General features: G+C 47.9%; 1 protein-coding gene and 1 long non-coding RNA gene across 2 annotated transcripts in view; one reads left to right on the top strand and one right to left on the bottom strand.

The window, feature by feature from the left end:
• Window positions 1–22,202, top strand: part of LMBRD2 (LMBR1 domain containing 2) — a 1,998,085-nt gene that overhangs the window by 296,572 nt on the left and 1,679,311 nt on the right. Inside the window, exon 5 of the mRNA XM_069627129.1 lies at window positions 10,660–10,827. Within this exon, the coding sequence (XP_069483230.1) occupies window positions 10,660–10,827 (168 nt within the window). The remainder of the gene's footprint in view (window positions 1–10,659; window positions 10,828–22,202) is intronic.
• LOC138511451 (uncharacterized) overlaps window positions 1–22,202 on the bottom strand; it is a 680,777-nt gene that overhangs the window by 560,564 nt on the left and 98,011 nt on the right. The gene's annotated exons all lie outside the window — the stretch shown is intronic.

Raw genomic sequence — 22,202 nt, 5'->3', positions numbered from 1 at the left:
AATGCCCTTTGCCGGCTAAGGGTCTGTAGCACGGCAAATGGTTTGCAAAGGTTGTTTTACAGCTCCTCTGCCCTACAGGAGTGCTCCTCTTGTTGCCCGCAGCAGATGTGGCAAATGCTGTACATGAAAGTACCCTATGTAATCGTTGGCAGGGCAGTAGCCTGCCCACTTGTCACTTGTGCTTTCATTTCACTTGTTGTCACATGCAGTACAAACACTTTATGCTACGCTATTAGTGTTAGGGGTAGCATTCACGGATATTCATACATTGTGGAATACAAGAATTTTTACAACACTGCGAAACACAGCTTTTCCAGCATGGGGTCTGGCATGGATTCACATGCTCATGAATATTCCCCGTCAGGCCGGGAATCCTCGGTATAGAAAAAATCAGTATCAGTTTAGTTTCTGATCTGTCTTTCTCAGTAGTAACCAATCACTGGTCTCTGGGTCATATTGCCCCCAGCCAATGACTGCCCTCTCCCTAAGCCCCTTCCCTGGCAGCCATCCTTAGATTTTTACCGCACGTTCAAGTGTTGGGAGTCCTCGTGCTTAGCTCTCGAGCTTTTGCTGCGTTTTTGTGCTTTTTTTCAGGAGATTTTCTCTTTTTTTTTGGTTAAAAGAGCCTCAAGCTCCACCGTTTCTACTTCCGATCAACGGGGATCCGTTTCGGAGTTTTCTACGTCCCTCAAGGGTGAAGATTTCGTCGAGTTACGCTTTTGGAGGATTCCAGAAGTTCCGAGGCCTACCCCGGACATGGCCCAGGAGAAAGGGAGCTCGACGCCCGGGAAGCTATTCAGGACCTGCCCTGGATGCCAGCTTCAGAACGTTTTCAAGGAGGACGAGCATTTGTTATGCCTCTACTGTCTCCATGAGGTCAAGACGCACAAGGAAAAGGACTGCGCGTTTTGTGGAAACATGTCGGAGCGGACCCTGAAGGATCACCACCACCGTCTCCCCAACTGGCTGGAAGGTAAGATCCCGCCAGGCGAGAAGAAGAAGTCTGAGCGGTCTTCTAAGTCCTGTAAGGGTGCCCCGGCGACGGGGGCCCAACAAAAGGCTAAGCACCGCAAGTCCGCGGGCACCGGGAGCGGCGAACGGTCGGGGTCCTTGGCTGCCAGGCAGGGCGCACCCTCCCCGGCGCCATCGATCACGAGCCAACGCTCTGGCTCGGGTAAGAGGAAGTCCGAGGACCCGGCGAAGCTTCTGGAGAGGCCCCGGTCGATCTCGAAGACTCCGGCAGTGGGGGAGCGAGGCTCGGACCCTTCCCCGAAGGTGAAGGCCCCGGGCGTACAGAAGGTGACGTTGGCCGTGATTCAACCTGCTAGGACCTCGATTGAGGATGTCGCTGCGGCCCTAGCTCAGCCTGTGGAGGCTACACCAGTGGAGGCGCCCTCAGGTACCAGAGTCAACCTGCCACCGCGGAGGGAGTCGTCTTTCAGGCCCATCGAGAAGACCCCCACGAAGTCCTCGTTGGATAAAGGGGGTGAGGGGGTGGTGGCCGTCGTGGATACGGACACGACCTCTGAAGAGGAGCTCATCCAAGTCGTGGAGGAGACACAGCCCATCGGGAGGGATCCCGACGAGGGCGACGACGAGGGCGACGTTTCCGGCGCCGCAGGACACCTCGGCGGCCATTTTGTCAGCCATCCAGTCCTTATGCTTGGAGATAAGGACTAGGTTGCCCCTTCCCCCGACGGAGGAGCCTGAGCCAGACCCGACGGAGGATCCGGAGCCAGGACCTTCGGGGAGCCCACCGCCTAAGAGGAGGAGGAAGCATACTAGGCCTCCTCACCCGCCTCTGCGGCCTTCTCTGCCTTCCCCCCGGTCCACTACCCACGGGGATGAAAGAGGCATGGACGCGACTATGATCTCCAGGGCATCCGAGCTCTTCCAGCTCTGCCCCGAGGAAAAGAAGGAGGGGTTCCTTTACCAGCGGCGCAAAGCTAAAAGGAAGACGGTCCTCGCCGTACCGCTTCTTGATGACATCTGGGATGAGGGGCACGCCCTCCTCAAGAACCCTGCCACGGCTCCTGCGAAGAGGGACCGGTACGAGAAGAAGTGCCGGGACCCCGACGCTGCCCCCTTGTGCCTTAGAGCGCAACCTACCCGGGACTCGGTTGTCTCGGCGGCGGCCAAGAAGAACGCGGTGCATCGGCCTCGGCTTCAACCTCACCTCCGGACGGTGAGGGTAGGAAACTGGATGCGATGGGACGACTGGTCATCTCATCTGCAGCGACGACCATCAAGGCGGCCAACGCCCTGGCCATCGTAGCCCGCTACGACAGGGAGTTGTGGTTTAAGATCGCCCCTTTGTTGGACTTCCTTCCGGATGCCAAGAGGGCTGAGGCCCTGGAAATCTTGCAGGAAGGTGAGATTGCCTCGGACCACGCCATTACGGTGGCTACGAACATCGCCAACACCGGTCCGGTTTCCGTCAGTTGGGCAATGGCGTTTGCCTGAGACGACGAGGATGGCTCAGGGCGACGGATTTCCGCCAGGACGTTCAGACCAAGGTTCGGACCAAGGTTTTGGACATGCCCTTCGATGGTAACCTTTTTGGCTAGACGGTTGATGAATCCCTTCAGGCGATCAAGACGGACACGGAGACGGCCTGTGCACTGGGGGTGCTCCAACAGCGACGGCCGTCCTTTCGGAGCTCCGGAGGCAGACTGGGTGCCTCCAAGGGAGCCGGCGGCAGCACCTCTACTTACCGTCAAGCGGCAAGGTCTTCGTCGCAGGAGGCCTACAGGGAACGCGGCAAGTCAGGTGGATCCCGCCGTCGTCGCCAAGGAGGCAAAGCGGCCTCCAAGCAGGATTGAACCGTCTGTCGGGTCGGGCCCCCGCCGAAGCACCCCGGTGGGAGGCCAGCTGACGAAGTTCGTCGGCGGGTGGAAGTCCATCTCCACCGACCGTTGGGTGCTGGACGCCCTGGCCCTGGGGCATGCCCTTGAGTTCCAGAAGAGATGCCCCCGCATTTCTCCCGTGGCCAGGAAGGAAAATACATCCCTCAACTGCTGTTGGAAGTGCGGGCGATGCTCAGGAAAGGTGCCATCGAGCTCGTCCCGAAGAGGCTTCGGGGCTCCGGAGTTTACTCAAGATACTTCCTCGTGAGGAAGAAGACAGGAGGATGGCGTCCCACCCTGGACCTGCGACGACTAAACAAATACATCAAGGCACAGAAGTTCCGGATGGTCACCCTCCAGCACGTGCTGGGACAGCTGGAGGAGGGTGAATTCCTGTCGTCGTTGGACTTGGAGGATGCTTACTTCAACATCCCTATTCTAAAGAGGCACCGAAAGTTCCTCAGGTTCGTGGTCAAAGGGCGGCACTACCAGTTCAAGGCCCTCCCGTTCGGATTAAAATCGGTGCCTTGGGTGTTCACCAAGTGCCTAGCACCGGTGGCGGCGCAGCTGCGCCTGCAGGGGATCCACGTCTACCCCTACCTGGAAGACTGGCTCATACGGGAAAGGACAAGGGAGCTTGCTGTGGAACACACTGCAAAGTCCGTCCAGCTGCTCACAGACCTGGGGTTCTCCATCAACTTTCCAAAATCCCACCTGGTCCCGTCACAAGTCGCCCTGTTTCTGGGAGCACAGCTCGACACAGTGGCGCGGTGGGCCTCACCGTCGGAGGAAAGGATAAGGACCATCCTAGGAAAGGTGCAACGTCTACTGGCCACAGACGTGGCTAGAGTGAGGTCTATCAAGTCCTTCCTTGGAATGATGTCCTCCTGCATTTATCTGGTGCCCCATTGTAAATTTCGGATGCGGCCCTTGCAAGAATTCCTCGACGCCCACTGGATCCAGACGACGGGCAGCTTCGAGGACAGGACATTCCGTCAGGCGATACGATGGTGGGGTGTCTGAGCTCATCTGACGGCAGGAACAGGCTTCCTAGCCCCGGCCCACCAGGTGACTGTGACGACGGATGCCTCCCTGGAAGGTTGGGGAGCGCACACCGGGGGCCTCCACGCGAGGGGCCTTTGGTGCTCGGAGGAGAAGACTCTCCACATCAACATCTTGGAGCTCCGCGCAGTGTTCTGGGCCCTCGGGTCCTTCCTCCCGTCCCTCAAGGGCAAGGTGGTGAGGATCTTCACCGACAACACCACAACGATGTTTTACATTCGGAAGCAGGGCGGAACCAGATCCCCTGCCCTGTCCAAGGAAGCCCAGGATCTGTGGCATTGGGCCATCGCACAAGGGATGTTCCTGGTACCCTTTCATCTGGCAGGGATAAAAAACACCATCGCCGACTCACTCAGCAGGGAGCTGCGCTCGTGCCACGAGTGGGAACTGCGCCAGGATCAAGTGGACCGACTCTTCCGACGATGGGGCGAACCCCAGATCGATCTCTTCGCGACGGCGGCGAACTCCAAGTGCCGGAGGTTCGCCAGCAGGTTTCCCCAACCGAGGAGCATGGGTGATGCTTTCTCGTTCCCCTGGGACGGCCTGTTGCTTTATGCATTCTTGCCGTTGCTACTCCGGCTCGTCAACCAGCTCAAGAGGTCCCGGTGCAGGATGATCCTCGTCGCACCGGTGTGGCCGAGGCAGATCTGGTTCCCGGACCTTCTGGACTTGTCAGCGTCCACACCAGTCAAGCTACCGACGGACGCGGATCTTCTCTCGAGAGAAGGAGGCGCCATTCTTCATCACAAACCAGAGTCGCTGAACTTGCAGGCCTGGCTCCTGCAGCACTAGAGTTTGGAGGATACGACATCCCGGCCGACTGCAGAGAGGTTCTTGCAAAGGCCAGGGCATCCTCAACTCTCAAGTGCTACGGACACAAATGGAAGAGGTTCTCTGTCTGGTGCCAAGCACAGAAGATTAACCCTCTGCGGATTACGGCCCCTCAAGTATTGCCGTACCTACTGTCTTTGGCCAAGGCTGCCCCAGCGTGGGAGCTCAACGTGGTACTAACTAGGCTCATGGGGGCCCCATTCGAGCCTATGCATTCAGTGCCATTGAAGTTTCTGGCGTGGAAGACAGCATTCCTCGTGGCCATCACCTCTGCACAACGAGTGGGAGAGATCCAGGCCCGGTCTTGCAAGCCTCCATACTTGACTTTTCACGACACGAGGGTGGTGCTGAGGACGCACCCCTCCTTCATGCCCAAGGTGCCATCCGACTTCCACCTCAACGAGCCCTTGGTGTTGCCAGTTTTCTTCCCGTCGCCTTCGTCGCCGGCTGAGAGGACTCTGCACTCGCTAGATGTGGCTAGAGCACTGAAGTTCTACGTGGACCGCTCAAAGAGTTTCCGGAAGACATCACAGCTGTTTGTGAACTTTGGGCCTGTGAATCAAGGGAAGGCTCTCTCGAAGACTTCCATTTCCAGATGGCTCTCCGGCTGCATCGTGCAATGTCACTGGTTGGCAAACCGACCGCTGCCCGTCCGTCCGAGAGCGCATTCGACCAGAGCGATCGCTGCTACTATGGCGTTCCTGTCTGGTGTGCCCTTGCTCGACATCTGCAGGGCTGCTACGTGGAGGTCGACGTACACCTTCACGAGATTCTACTGCGTCGACTGGGATTCCAGGGAGGAGGCCAGAGTCGGCCAGGCAGAGCTGCGCAACCTGTTCGCCTAAGGTGAGCCTGGTGAGGAGGTGAGAGTTGCTTAATGTTGAGTTGTTGTATTGCTTGAATATTGAGCCTTGTGCCACCTCCCGTGGCTGTGCATGTGTATACTGCTATAATATTCTTATATTCATGAGCATGTGAATCCATGCCAGACCCCATGCTGGAGAAGGAACAATTACTTACCTGTAACTGTTGTTCTCCAGCATTGGTCTGGCATGGATTCACATGCTCATGAATATTCCCCTTCGTCAGGCCGGGAATCCTCGGTATAGAAAAAATCAGTATCAGTTTCGTTTCTGATCTGTCTTTCTCAGTAGTAACCAATCACTGGTTTCTGGGTCATACTGCCCCCAGCCAATGACTGCCCTCTACCTAAGCCCCTTCCCTGGCAGCCATCCTCAGATTTGGTAGCACGTGAAGTGGCAGTATGACCAAGTGAAGAGCCGCAGAGGGGTAGGCGGGAGGGTTCGCATGTGAATCCATGCCAGACCCATGCTGGAGAACAACAGTTACAGGTAAGTAACTTGTTCCTTCTCCAGCATTCATTATGTGCAGCAGGAAGCCATTTATTTAGTGCGACCCATGCAGCTACAGCGCTTTTCTAACCACCAATAAGATTGTTTGTGCTCTGCATATTCTGCTGTTTCCTTGCTTACCTTTACATGCACTAGTGTGTGCATGAGGAAGGTGCACCAGCTTTGCCATTTTTCAGACTTGCTACAAACTGTCCCACCTGCAGTTATGTTTTCTTCAACTGTACAACCGGCAGACGACCTCTTGGTACTTTCCGTCACACTGCTGAGTGCAGACACAATGTATCTGTTTCATGGGTCATGGAAAGGCAAGCAGCAGATGAATCAAAGTAATGCAACATTTAACACGCCCAGGTGACACTGCAGGTTGCTGTTCCTTGTTTACCAGTGGCCGTTATACAGTTAGGAGTGCTTTAGCCACACATTGGTAGGTTTGCAGAGCCACCCACAAAGTCGGCAGCAGTACTTTGAATGCAGTAGCCTACTGCATGAATCCGTAGGGCTGTCGACAGGGGCAGTGTTACCAGCATACTGTGGATGACCTGTGCATGGGTCTAGGTGTGGAACGGAAACGGGTGCGCTTCCATAATTACTTAAAGTGCATTTGAAGATGCGGACATGCAGTCACTAATGGAGTCCTACGGATACTTGCAGTGTGATGGCACAATCGCCAACCAGGTGCAGTCTCCCTAGGAAACGTCCAAATTGCTCATCTGTAGTCCTCTCAGCCAGTAGTGTGCGACACAGATTTATCATGCACTGTTAACACAGAAAGCGAGCCTACTGACACACTAAACAACATTTTACTATGTACATCTGCTACGATACACCAACACTATTCGGAAAAGTAAGGGGTAGCGCACATGGATACATACACCAGACAATTTGCCCTTTCTACACACACGTTTATCATGAGGGCAGCCAAGGAATCGGTAACAAACCGTTGTTAACGGGACGTCATGGTTATGTTGCCGTACCAAATACCTATCCTCTTTACAGAAAACCCTGTGCTAAAGCAACGGTCTGCTTACAGTGCCCTACTAAAACTTATGAAATTCACTAACAAAAACATTGTTAAAGGGACGTTATGGTTAAGTTGCACTAGCAAAAACCTATGAAATTCAATGGAAAAACGTTACAGGGATGTTATGGTTACAGGTAAAACCGAGGAAAAAACAGAAATTCAACAATTATGGTAACCATAACTCGTGCCACCAATGTGCACTGCAAGGACTAACACCATGACATCAAAGATGCCATCACAAATGTCATTCTGGTGACATCACATGTGCATTTAGTTTTAATAGGATGCCTCCACAAGGGATTGTTATTGTAATGGTGGTGGAAAACTATCAAAGATTATTGGAGGAACTATCATGAGATAAGTAGGTCATGGAGGAACGCATTGCTATACATGCCGGTCAGATAGCTTAGCAAATCTACTGACTTGTGTAGTACAGGCCTATATTAAGAGTTGGGGCCCTAATACCAAGGGACTCTTATGAAGTCCCACACCAGTTGGACTTTAGAAAAACGTTAACAGCCATACCAATGCCTTCTGTTGGTGGATATACAACATAAACCTGCATATGGATCCACAACTGTAATTCCTGAAAGGTGTAATTATTACCTGTATTCTCTATTGAGGGCATACCTACTCTTTCTTTTTCCTTGTGGGTTTTGCATGGGTGCCTGTATTTCTCATGCCCTCAGAAAAGCCAGCGTACTTGTTTTTGTCCATTCTTGTTTGCTTCGAGCCCTGGTACTCTCAATGCCCTCTCAACACTCTGCTTTTGATACGATGTTGGCCCAGCCCCTTCAGAGCCACGTTCCTGACCTGCTGTGGCGTTGTCGGCATCCCTTGTGATTCAGAACTGTCGAATGAAAACCTTTCATTGACCTCAAAAGCCTTTTAGGATTGTCTGAGCAATAGAGCTTTTGAGGTTAAACATTTTCTTTTTTATATTGGGGTCATATTTATGTGAAGTTGATTTTAAAGCAAGCCACTGAATTTCAAGTGTGAGGGGCAGGGCTGGGTTATCTGCGAAAGCATACTAGACCGGCCTACCTATTCAAAGACCTCTTTCTTAAAGCGGTTAAAATATCTTTGGATTAAACACTGAGCCTCAGCAGTGAACAAAACTTTGGACAAACAGTCTGAGGCAGTTCACACTCCTGCCCAGTAGTGTCAGGGGCTATGCAATATGGTAAAACTCCTGCCTTGAACTTTGCTGTTCCATCAGGCAGAAAAATGTGTCGTTGCAGTTGAGAACATTTTCGCGGGCTGCCATCTTAAACTGTGGAGATATATTGCTCAATTTGTCAGACTTTACACAAGCGAAGCAGCCGCAATTTCAGTCTGGGCTGGCTGATCTGACAGATTGCTCATGCTCGAGAGGCGTTTCGGAACATACTGGAACCTGCTGTTTATCCTGTGGACACAGCTGGCATGCGTGGGATATATGCATCAGGAAGCTTGCTTCTGCAGATTGGGATCTGGGAAGTTCTGTTTGGGTTTGGCGAGGTCTTGACACATAATCCCTCTTATCAGGAAAGAGGGACTCCATTGACCTCCCTGGCTCCACCCGGGAAACTCGAGCTTATATATGATAACCTAAAGACAAAGAAAACGACTTCCTGTACAGTTCTGCACATATAGGTTTATTTTTCACCAGGAAGCGGTAGTGTTGTTAGCGCACTGAAACCGAATAGGGCCTGACATACATTGCAGTGTGCCATTTACAACCCTAATGTTCAGGTGTATCAGGCATTTTATTTCTCATATATAGTACAACGCTGTCCGCTCTACACCATTTATTCGCCCAGATGCATATTTATCCTCCTATGGAGGTGTCCCTACCCCCTTTGTAGGAGTAGATGGCTGACCATATGAGGTAATTCCTTTTTTTGGGACGGGCGGGGATACATTCTGAGAGGTGAGGACCAATGATACATTTCTTTAATGGAATACCCAGCGCCAAACTACTTCAGCTGGGTGCTCATCTGGCCATTGTAATGGGCCCATTATTTTATATCTTTTATTCTAATTGTAGGCTGTGACGGTTAACATGGATAAATAAAAAGTAAATAGTAGGAAACTGTTGGAGAGGTTTATACCTGGTCTTCTAAGTCCCTGCTTGCTCAGCAACTTAACTGATGCACGGTTTCAAACGGGGAGACTACATTGCCTAATAATAGGACCAAGCAATAGTCTCCCTAAATGGCTGACTGTGTTTTGGTGAACAAATCCAATGTAACATCTAAAAAAAATGTATGAATCCAGCTCACAAATCTACTCCTTTTTAAAAGATTATACCTGATTATTTACACTAGCATTGCTGTGGTTGGGAAATATGTACAAGCGTATACAAGCTTACACACATGTCTCTATGTACCAGGCGCCTAGACTGCAGAACATGTGCATGGAGGTAAGTTGTAAAGAGCGGTTTTTGCTTGGGCATATCCGTGATGGGTGAAAGAAGAATAGATGCAGGAGGGAGATGCATCACCGAAGTGCTTCTATTTGAGCAAGAGATACTTTGAATGTCCAACAATATTACAAATGCAAAGTATTGTATATCATGACATAAAGCAATGGTACGATGACCGCCATTAGTATGCCCTTTGCGCAGTGCTTCTTGGCTAACTGTTTTCTATTTGTGATAAATAAAAAAATAAAATCTTTTTTTTTTTTTTTAATCAAATGAAAGCGTCGCATGATGCAACAGAACATGACTGATCCCTACTCCCTCTCTCTAATCCAGTCGTTACACTAACTTGTAAGGTCACTTTTTTTTCTATGAATGAAAGACCACTATCAGTGGAAGATAGCTGGAACGTGACAGTTTTGTTGGTCATTCTCACCTTAAAATACAAGCAGTGTGTGGGTCGACCTGAGCAAAAGAGGGCGGTAGGGTTTTACGAAACTCCTGACCACATAAAATTCTTTCAAAATTTAATGTACTTTCATGACTTTATCACATAATTTCTAACAATATTTGTTTATATGCAGTTACTGCCACAAGCCGTGTTCTTGGCACAAAAGGTGGCTTTCTCCTTATGTCAGGATCAGGTGGTTCTTGTGTGCTCTTGACACGCCATTTCCGTGTTCACCTTGACTGACTAGTGGCCATGGACCTGGAAAATATTTTAATTTGGTAAGGTGGAGACAGACTGGCTCCTGGATCATGAATAACTACTGAGCGTTAAAGGATCTAGTAGCATTTACACAGAGTAAACTTTATCCCTCAACACAATGCTTGCTAGAGGGGGGAACTTTCTTTTTGAGTGGCATGTTTATTCTCCGCTCGCTGAAATGAAGAAATTGCTTTAATGTTTTGCCTACTTCGGCCTGCGGTGATACATTAGGCAGTGGTATGCTGCTTCACCCATGGATGTTTATTTTAAAGTGCTATATTGAATACATTCGTAAGGTCAGTAACTTCTATTTGTTGTTCAATGGGTTACATTCATGGAACAGTTGGATTGATTGCTGTCTTTTCCATTGTTCTGTGCCATTTGAATTATTACAGAATTGTCTTTGTTTCTAGGATTATGCTACCTTTCATGCAATCATATGCAAGATCAGGAGGTTTCTCTATCACAGGGAAGATTAAAACTGCGTTGATCGAAAATGCAATCTATTATGGCACATACCTGCTAATTTTCGGAGCACTCTTAATATATGTGGCTGTGAATCCTAATTTACACCTAGAATGGTAAGTGGTGTGTTTTGACCTTGTTTATGCCCAATTGCACTTTGCTGCAAGAACTTCCTTGTTTGATTTTTGAAGTATTTCTGTATAGTTTTGCCTTTTAAAACATGGCTTTTTGTTCTCCTGTTAATTTCCTTCCTTCCTTTTATTTTTTTTATTGTATCCCTGGGCTTATTATAGGATTGCCTCTTTTATTATATAGGCTTACAGAGAGATGGCCATTATGTTCTTTCATTATTGTGACTGTATTGTGTTAACATTATTTTAGCGTTTACATTATGATTTTACAGTATTAAAACACACCCTTTGATGAATTTTAAATTGATACATTATTTTGTTATGTTTACAGCAATAGATCAGGGGCTGCATGCATTATAGCATACCCTCCCTTTTGCCATTGTTTAACAAGTTTTAGACCCTTAACAACACTCCCCTAAGTGTGGAATTAATCTTTGGACTGCAAGCTTACAGGAAAAAAGTGAAACCTGAATCTCCTTGCCCTTTCTCACCATCAACAGAGCTGGGAACAACCGTCGAATAAACTTAATTGGAAACGTGTATAATGCTAAGTGCTGATTGGTATGAGATGGTGTGAAAGGAATTGCAAAAGGGGTACAACACTGTTAGTCCCAACAAAGTGAGGAAAGATTTATAGTGAAGGCAATAGTTATTTGTGTCCTGGTTGTTATCATAAGAATTGGAACCCTTAAATATGAAGCTTCACATCAATGGGTGCCTGGGTAAGGATTTCGAGCAATGTCCGCCACATAACTCATAACCTTGTCGCACAGTGTGGACTCTTATTAATATAATGGTACTTACCTTGGACTTTGAGAGAGAGACAGATCACTGACTTCTCATTAATTCCAATCAGTCCAGACATCCATTCCTGAATCCAGTAGTCAGAAAGATGTAAAAGGAAAGTCACATTGGATCCAGTGTGTCTGTCACTTCCCTCTTTGATTGGTTTGGCGTTCATGCAAGCTAAGCTTGACTTTTCCCAAGGGATAGAGCATGCATTTCCCCATCAATAGGAATTAGCCATGTGCTATTCAACGTCGCCGAAGAGAGAGAGAGGGAGAGCGCTACTCTTAAACATCACTTGTTCCATCCGATTTTAAGAGTAAATCCTCCACAGAGTCTAATAGCAGTAGTAGAGGGTCAGCCCTAATCACAGAGTGAAGTATATTTGCATTGTTTACACATACGTATTTCCAAAAAGCTCCATTTTAGGGCATAATACCATCATATGTAACATATCCACACTGCTGTCCCTGCATTTGGGGCAACTTGTGATTCTATCATGACAATATTTATTTAGTTTTATAGGAGTGTAATATAGACACCCCATTATATAATACTGCTTTCTAAATTAAGAAGCTTTTTGTCCTTTATTTCTACATTTTACAACAAACTAACAATATAAAGCACTGCCCTGTGTTTGAAATGCATACTTTGTTGTATATATCTTACTTGCACTTCATTAGAATGGGTGAATGTAGATCCTTAATCAAAGAATCCAAAGGGTAGAAGTATTTCCTAAGTAGAAATAAAATCGGGATAGGTCAGGATTCTGATCTATAAGCACATCTTTATATATAAAACAGCCATTTCGTTCAAATATGGTTGACTTCTAGTTTGTTTGAGCTTTATTCCTACTTAACCCACAACCCTACGAAAGGGTTTGTTCCATATTGATGTTCTCAAAATGTGGAATCTGCGATTGCATATGCCGCATATCAATCAGTATTTTGCACAAGACATTCAGATTCTTGGGGCACTATTTAAAATAAATAAATATTGACAGTTCCATCGACACTTTTTCTGCAATCCTGTACATCATGTGACTTGAATTTAATAGCATTGAATTGATTGCTTATTTGTATAGCACCTTTACACAATATGTTTCAAAGCGCTTCAAGGAGGGAGGGTACATGGCAAAAAACAAGCGCATACTAACGTCCATGAGCAATTCAGAATGTGAAAAAAAACTATCATCAGCCTGGCGACATTTCAAATAGTGCAAGTGCAGAGAACAGTTAAGAAGGAAAGGGGAAGGGGAACATGAGACAAAACAAGCAGTAATATTACTATGCCTAACAACAATTGATATAGTGCATGAATAACAAGTGGAGGGGACGTTGGGGAGGGGGGGTACGGAGTGAGGTAGAATGAGAGGAACAACACAAGTGTCTATCATACTATGTCAGACGATGATTCCAAATAGTGCTAGAGGGGGAAATAGGAGGAGAAAACAAGGAGGGAAGGGGGAGACAGACAAGCTGATATCAAAGGTCACGGGACAAATGATAAGAGTAAGTGCTAATGGACATAAAAGGGGGCGGGGAGAGGGCAAGTTGGCTGCAAAGACAGGCAGTTAAGATTACTATGCCTGATGGCAATTGAGGTAGTACCAGACTTAGCAAGACGAGGGGAGGGAAAGTGAGGAGGAGAGGGTAGGTGGATGAGAAATACAGCCGGCTATGATTACTATGCCTGATGGCAATTCAGGTAGTGCCGGAAATTAACAGGAGGAGGAAAGGGGTGGGGAGGATAGAATAGGGTAGGAAAGGAGGTGAAGGGGGAGGAAGGACACTCGCAAGGGGGAGGGTGGGAGGCACAAAGGCAATCATAAGGGGCCTGGGGACACATTGACACTTACGGGGGAGAGTGGGATGGATGGGAGGCAACGACACTAACGTTGGAGGAATGCAACAATGTTAGAGGATACATCTATTTATCAAGACTTCTGAATATTAACACCACTCAACTCCCTTGGACATCTAGCACCCTCACGTTTTTGCTGCTTTAAATACATGCATTCCACTTGCTTGGTATCTGTGACAATCTACAATATTTGTCCCATCAAACAAGGTCACAACTTGACCCAGTACTCTTTATACTGCGCCCCTACAATAATTGAGCAATCCGTCTCCTCTAACGAGTAAACTAAAAACGTGGAGATCTTCTACAGTCTGTGCGCATTAAATGGCTTATCACTTTTAATGCCAACCTCTCTTGCCTTCCTCCCCCAGTCATTTGGAACATCCTCAGAGCCACCCCCCACCGTTTTTGGTCTTTCCCTTCCATGCTATTTCTGAACTCTGCAACTACTTGAGATGGTTGAGTGAGTGCCTGCAATCTAAAACAATCCTCTCTCTCATTACATACTGCAAGATCCTTCACTCAGTTTACATATGGATCCAAGACTTCCTCATCCAGCACAGTGGCAACTTATGGTTGGCCTGCAAAATTGGCAATTTGTAGAACTTATTATTCTGATGTTTGAGTCTGGTCATTCCAAAGATCCTCTATTTGGGTGCAAGATGCACGTTGCAAGATGCACGTTGCAATCTATCATCTCATTCGGGTCCCGTCAATCCTGCTTCAGTATTATATATTTAGGCATTCCATCATCAAGGAAAATAAGTTGCGGTCTGACACCCTGCAGTTTTGACAGCTTGGGTCATGTGACCTCCGAGCATCCAGTGACCAAGTCAGTTCCACTCGAACTTGGTTGGTAGGCCTTGTCTTCTGCTGAATGTTGTAAAGACCGGAGGGGGTGGTCTGCACTTCAGCTCTCTATATGGTAGAGGGGAGGAACAGAGACCCCTGCCAAGATTCTCTATTATGGTAGCAATGGACAAGCAATCAAAGCCTAGCTTCTCAGGAGTTGATGCAAGCAGGTTCTTAAGTACAATGTAGTCCCCAAGCACCCACAAAGGAATGTCCACACACACTATCGGTTACAACACAGTCTTCATATAATTAATGTTCAAAGGTATATACAATATCACGATAACTCACTTTGTAAGATCAACAATGGTAAAAATATACAATTCTAAAGTGGTACCACTAACGTTATTAGATCTCCTTAAAGTGCATACGGTCAGAATGAGACACAGAAAAGAATAAAGAGGAAACCAGCAGTAGAGAGAGGAAGGGAAAGCAAGCAGGTAGAGCAATTGGCAGAATACTGGCAATTACCGTTAAACACAGCTCTGTGTGGAGATCCCCCCCCACCTGGGCAACCTGTAGAAGAAAGATACAAGCCCAGTCCATATATTGTTCCCACTAGACTTTCCAATAGTTCTACAACCCCAAAGTACCTTGGCGTTGTAGCGTTCCTTGTCGGGGAAATCGACAACCCTTGAGTGTCCTCCCTTTCAGGCAGGAGTCACGGGTCGTCGAACGTCCAACGGAGAACAGGTCGAGCTATGACGGTGAAGTGTCCGCGTCGTCCCTAGCGGTGCTCGTTGACGGAGAAGCGTAAACTTCCTGCCAGGAAGAGGCGTGCGGGGCACCTCGGTATCGATAGTTCTGGACCGCAAAGAGTTGAGTAACTGTTGCCTACAAGGGCATCGAGTCGTCGGCGTCTCTGTGGTCTTTGGGTGGCGGGAAACCCACCGGTGGATGCTCCTCAGCGCATCGACAGTCAGGCCTTCTCCAGCAGGATACAGCAGCGACGATGCGGACGAGGGCGTCCTTGGATCAATGATGTTCTTAGGCAACGGGAGCACGGCGGCTCCAGTCGGCGACGGCAGTCGAAGTCGACAGTGGCGAACAACAGTCCGGGCGCTTCTACTTGGAGTTCCGCAGCAGTCCCCGTATCGGGTCGGCAGCCTGTCGAAGGTCTGTCTACCAGGGAGCTTAGGCAAAGATCAGCTGTGAACTATGGTCCCTCGTAGCTCGGGAAGAGGGCGCCTTACCAGGTCCTCTCTGGGTCAATTCTTGAAGCACAGCAGCTTTCCGATTGCGAAGGAGAGCAACAGCAATTCTTCTCGTCCAGCAGGGTTTCAAGATCAAGCTTCAGTTACTCCAGTTACTCATCGTAGTGGACTTCAGCTTCTGAACACGATTCCTAGCAGTGAGAGGTCCCCAGATATACTGTTGATCTCCCATTCATTCCGCTGGGTCACACTCAAGCATCCAATCACGACTACGGTCATTCATGCAGGCAGGCAGCCAATCGGGCACACGGGGCATTCAGGCCATTCACTTCTCTCCAGACACTCACAACAAGTTATGTGTATTGGAACAAGTACCGAGCCATTCAACACTCCAAGCTGCATTCATACCGGTTTGGGGCAGGGCTGTCTCAACCATTGTGTCAACTACCAGATACTAGACAGCCACACCATAGAATGTATATTCGTCACACACTCCATTCACCCAGGTTCCACCCACAGGCGTACCCACAACATACAGTCGTTGAGAAGGCTCCAGCCAGTCTGGTCGGCACTTCCCCACACTACCATATATGGAACTTCCACCTAACAGCCAGTCAGGGGGAAGGGACAGAGGCAGGGCTTCCCGGGACTTCGGGAAGATCAAGGTAACAGGTGATGGAAGGCAAGAGGCCATGGGGCCATTTTGTCTCCATCCGGAATCTACCGATTCCCAATGACAGGGCCTGGGCATCCCAAAATGGAGGACGCTCAAGGCACCAGTCATTTCAGCACGGAGCTGCCACCAGCCTGTACCCTGCTCTGTGGGTCACACACAGGTGCCCAAAAACATACACTAGGGGCACAGGATTGCACCCCTACCCATGGGTGCCATAAGGGTATCCTATGGGTCTGTTCACCAAACCAAAAGAGAGCTGCACCGCCAGGAGTCCCACATGAACTCCTGCACGAAAAACACAACAGAACACATGATAAAAAGCAGTAAAGGACAAGGATACGGAGGCCCTGTCCCTCTGATGCATTTCCAGCATCACAAATGTCCACTCTCAGGTGGTACGACCTTCGTGTTGGCTAACCTACCAGTGCACATGGGATTCTTAATGTGCCTTTTATGCCTAGAATCGGCACATCTCGGAGGAGCTACTCCTATTCAGACACCAGAACAAGTCAACTGACTTCCAACAGGATTCAACACACGGAGACCTGAACAGAAAGCAGTGGCCTGTGGATGTTTTATCTTACCAGAAAGGTATAGATTATACCTTTCGATGGTCGTGGTTCTTCCCCTTTCTGCCCTTCCGATGTATCTTCTTTCACTCCAGAGTTGGGTTTAATTTCCTTGCAGCCAGTCACTGCCTGGCTTACATATGTTATCATTGAGCTGTTTTGTGAGTATATCTTTGTCACACTGCAGGTATCAAAGGGTACACATTGAGATGAATAAACTCTATATGTTATACATTTACAAAACAACAAGCTCCCTCCCTATTTTTAAAGTTCATATCTCTGGCTGTATACTGTATTAGTTCTAAAAGACCATCTAGAGTTGTTGAACTTGATTTAAGGTGGGATATATGAAATTTGGATTTGGCTGATCATGTTCTCGTTTTTGTTCTTTTTTTTTTAAAGGTTTGTGTAAACTGTATTAAAAAAAAAATAGACCATCTTCATTGTTCCATTCTGGGCTCCGTGCCAGTGACCTTGTTAAGGGTGCCTTTATCTGTGACTAATCTCAATATTTAGCCTTTTCTCAGCTGGGAACTCTCTTGCAGTCGGAGACCTTATGTCTGTACAGCAATAACATTCACTAGCTGTAATGAGTTATCTCGGACTTCTGTAGCACATGATCTAACATGGTATGTTCCTGCAAAGATGGCTACCTATCCACCATGACATGTTTGTTCAATTCTGCATTACAGGCCATATCTAAAGTTAAATCTACATTGGCCTCTCGCTGTAAAAAGAGATCCGACAAATTGTACTGCATCATATGATGCAATGCATCATATAACATGTCAAAGGTGTCAACAAACTCATGATTTTGGTGCAGTTTAATATGTGAATTCAACAAAACCCAATAGTGTACCAACCTGCACATTGCATTGGTTCACATGCATCCTCCTGCTCTTTATTCATGGAGTCCACTCCAAAATCCATATCCAATTTCTTGTGCATTGTGATCGCACATACAGCTCTATCCATTTGTATAAAGGAACTACCTTCCTCGCTCAACCCTGCTTGGAGTATGTTCGTAGTCAGGCTTGTGTGACATGGTCGGTAGTGTGACATGGTCGGTAGTGTGACCCTGTTCGGAGGGGACGGGGACCCATCTCTGGCTGGTGTGGAAGACCTACCAGGGGCGAAACCTGAGCCAGTCCTACCCGCGAGGGAAAAGGTGGCATTTGGGAGAACCTGTGCCCTTTTTTTAAGTGCGTATATGTGTTTGGACAGTACCACTTTTGATCACACCATAACTCTTGGAAAAGATGCTTGCCAGTTTCTTTCTTATTATTTCAGAGATCAACATGCACCATCTGCCCTGCCGGATCTCCCACGACAAGGCAGCTTTACCAGAGCCTTTCGAGAAATGTCCCGCTAGCATATCCCTTCTGGCATCAGAGAGGTAGTGTGTCACCGTGGACATGGCAGCAACGCTAAGGAGTAGATACACGAATCACTATGATCATTAAGTGCTGCCTGCCAACATGGACTAATGCATTTGCAGCACAGCTGTGGAGCGGCTCCCTAACAAGAACCTATGCATTTTACAAAGCAAGCCATTTACCTATGGTTTAGCCATGGAGCATCTCCATGGCACAAACTTGGACATTGTTCTATGTGGGACGCCATTGACAGGGGCCGACTGGCCCGCGAGGCAGAAGGGGAAGGGACTTGGCCTCCCTTCCGCTCCCCCAACCCCCTGTTTTTATTATGTATTTACCAATATGTAACACGTTCTGGGCGGGGAAGAAGAGGCACGATTGGCATGGGTAGCTGACATTGGAGGACCATTGTAAGAAGAATGGGGTGATTAAAGCCAGGGGCAGGAAATGGAGAGGTATCAATTGTGAGGGTGAGGTCATCTGAGGAGTGGCAAACTACGAGACCAGAAGGAGGAATGCCCTTGGGAAGGATTTTGGAGGCAATTTCTAGAAAAGGTGAGGTTATTGGTTGATGAGTAAACGTGGTACAGTGTTCTGTGATTGTGCATGTTTGTGAGTGGAGAAGGTAGGAGGGAAGCAGGGAGTGAGTAAGGGGTGACCGAGGGAGTGAAAGGTGGGGGTCTGAGTAGAAGGTGGGTGGAGTTGTGCTAGTTGGTAGTGGAGAGCAGCAGTAATGGTGTTTGGGTAGCTAGAGCAAAGAGGACTTGTATGAGGAAGATGTGATGAATCCAATGGAGTCGTCATGGATATCCAGGCAGTGACCTCCTTCCGTGTGGCCAGGGGACGGCAGCCGCTACCTGATCTGGCTTTGAGGGAGGATTGCAAGGGAGGAGACAACTACCGGGAAGATGCCATGACTTCATTGGACGAGACGTGGTATCTCCCCCTTTCCCATGAGAAAGACCCTCTAATACCCAAAACCCTCATGTCACACTGCCAATTGCTTGTTCCCCTTTGTAGAAGAAGTAAAGAAATATCTTCTTCATATACTATGACACAAATGCACACAAAGCCAACACCACAAACACACACAAAGCCAACACTGACACCTTTTTCTTCCAAAGTACCTTTTTGTAAAATCAATAAGACGAGCTATTCAAATACCATCTATCCAATAACACCTATGGACCTCCAGTCCCAGAATTCCCCAAATACCGAGATGAGTAGGATGCAGGAGTTTGAACAAGATACCAAGAACCTGAAACAGTCTAGTTGTGCGCAGGACATTTAAACTTGGTGTGTACACTATTCGGTGGCCGTGCAGGAGACTACATTGGCGCCTGTCCCAAATCTCAAGATCGTGAAAATCATGTACTGATGTGGCAGAGCAGAGGTCGTCTCCACGTTGGAAGAAGAGATGCTGTACTACTGACAGAAGTGCTGTGGAGATGCTGGGAGTTGCTAGAGAGGTCCTGGGCATTCAGCAAGTCGAGAAGGTGTCGTTCTCCAATCCGGGACCTGAAGGGAAGGAGGTTTGTGACCGCGGAGTCGCGAGGGAAGGCGGCAGAACGTCTACACACTACAGTTTGGAAAGCTGGTGAAAGCAGCACGATGCAGAAGCGCGAACCGGAGATGCTGGAGGAAGCTGGTGAGTATACCCGCCGTCAGTAGGGACCCCAGGGGTGGGGTTCCGGCAACCAAGCCATAAGCAGTTTTAACCTAATCCCATTGAATAAATGTTTGATTTCAGAAAAGTACAACCACCTGTGAACTATGAATACCTAAAAAGCAAAAGTGGGACAATCCTTGAACAAACCTTACTACAAACTTATATATGAAACCAAGGACATATTAGTAACACTGAGAAAACACGTATGAGAAGTCCTGGCAAGCTAGGTAGCAGGCAACTGAGAAATATATAAAAAGTCCTGGCAAGCGAGTACACCAGAAAGTTGGCGTTGCATAAAGGAACCTGGCAGGGGAGTATACCAGGCATTTGGCCAGCCCCCAGAAATGTTGAAGAAAGACTGTTTACTGAACCAAGGAGAGATTGGTGTTTGTTGCATGAATCAAGGAAAGAATGATGTTAATTAACGACAGTGTTTTCCAAATCAAATCAAGGAGAAAGTTGAAACGGGAACCTTGTGAAGCAAAGCAGGAAACAAAGAAACTGCTAGTAAAAGAGACTGTTTTCACTCTATTTAAGAATCCAGGGGATGGGATCCACCCCCTGGAATGAAGGGCTTCCACCTTGGAGAACATGAAGATATTTTCCTTACACACTTGTATACTTTTGTTTGTCGTGTGAGGGTCAGGATAGGACGTTTTGGACACCAGGACAGCTTTTCAGTTATTGGCATCTTGACACAGACAGATCCTTAGTTTTTTGATTTATAGGTAAGGAAAAACCCCTCTTTAGCATAGGGCCAAAGAGGCATTTTCCCAACCCTTTTTCATTTGATAAATCTCTTTGACAAAAACAGGACAACCTTGTGTCGGGGTTCTCATTTCTGACCCCTCGCAAAGAGTAGGCAGAGGTGAGTAGTAAGAGATGAGATCAGAGCATGGAGGTAGATAAGTGAGAGAAACACTGAAGGGACAGGGGAGAGAGTAGCTGGGAGAGAACGATAGAAGGTGGGTGGAGCACATAGGAGGGAGAGTAGGACGAAGAGAGTGGGACACAAGTAGATGGGATGAGGAACATCAGGGCATGAGAGACGAAAGACTGAGTGGGCCTTGGGTGGCTAGAAGGCATTCCCCCGCCATTTAGATCTAGCCATGGGAGGTAGAATAGGTCACACCTGCGAAGTTTGTGAGGGAGTTGGATAGTTGAGGCATTTTCCATTAGACCAGCACCCCAAAACATCCTATAGCTCCTGCTGTTAGCTAACGGTCTTCCTCAATCCTGTGATTGATTCTTTAAACTTTTGTCATCTGCGCCCAGAGCCAGTGAACTCTGCTTGGTACCTTGGGACCAGGGGTTCAGCATCTTACAAATGAATCAAATCAACTTAGACAGTAGGGATGAATAAATAATTGAAAGAAACTGACCTGTGGAGTAGGCACACACTCATTCGTAGTTTGCACATAGAACTGCAGCTTATCTTGGGTTACAAAGGGACTTGCTGTCTCTGGACGAGTGACAGAAGGATAGCCCTTAGAGCCTGTTTGCATCATATCAATGAAAATTCTTGAACTGTGTTTGTGAGTTGGTGTGTTAAGCAACCTCAAAACCCCTTTCCCTCTTCTTTCCATCTCTACATAAGGTGCCAGATTTGCATCATCATCCCATTGCACCACATATTTGTATCTGGGCTGAAAGGTAGTATCTGGGAGTTGATGTCCCCCTGCCCCTTTGCATATGCATGGCCCAGTGTGTTTTATCGCATCCCCAACCGAATGAGCTTGGTAACCACGTTCTTACATCTGCCAAAGAATGCTGCTGACTGTGTGCAATGTTTGTCAAAAAATGTATTCTTTTGTGGTATTTATCATTTTTGGCCAATGATATTCGGTCCCGACAGTTATTAGCATGCGTATCTATTTTTTGACCCATTTTTCCAACTGTCCTAGGACCTTTTACGTGTTACGGAACGTGTGTGCTTTCTCTCACGCTGGGCTATCTGAAGCTGTCCCCTTCCAACTTAAAGGGTGTGTCTAATATGTGTTCAGTAGCCATCCCAGCCCGGTAAAACATCGCAGATATAGCCCAGTTGATTTTGAGGTCAGATACCTCATAATGATTAACCCTACTTCCGCACCCTCAAACCTCCTCGCTTCTCTTTGAATATATAACCGGATATCATATGTGTATAATGCTTTAATGGATTCCACCACTCTGATCCAGCTATCACAGTTTGGCCCCAATCGCCATTGCTAGAACAGAGAGTTGCGGGGAGGGGTGCTATCCCGGTCTCTGGAGGCTAAACACTGAAAACCTCTCTCCATTGCCCCTGACTTTTGCCTCGTCCCTGTTGTGCAAAAGTAGGGTCATCTGCAGCATATTTTATAGTCCCCAAATCCAAAAAGCCTTAGCAGCTTCAGCATGTAAAATACACACTGTGTTGCGCGCCGTCTCGCTCCAGAG

This window comes from Ambystoma mexicanum, chromosome 6p (assembly GCF_040938575.1).
Source record: "Ambystoma mexicanum isolate Mex_15411 chromosome 6p, UKY_AmexF1_1, whole genome shotgun sequence".
Taxonomy (NCBI): domain Eukaryota; kingdom Metazoa; phylum Chordata; class Amphibia; order Caudata; family Ambystomatidae; genus Ambystoma; species Ambystoma mexicanum.
This window is presented reverse-complemented; position numbering and strand designations above follow the sequence as displayed.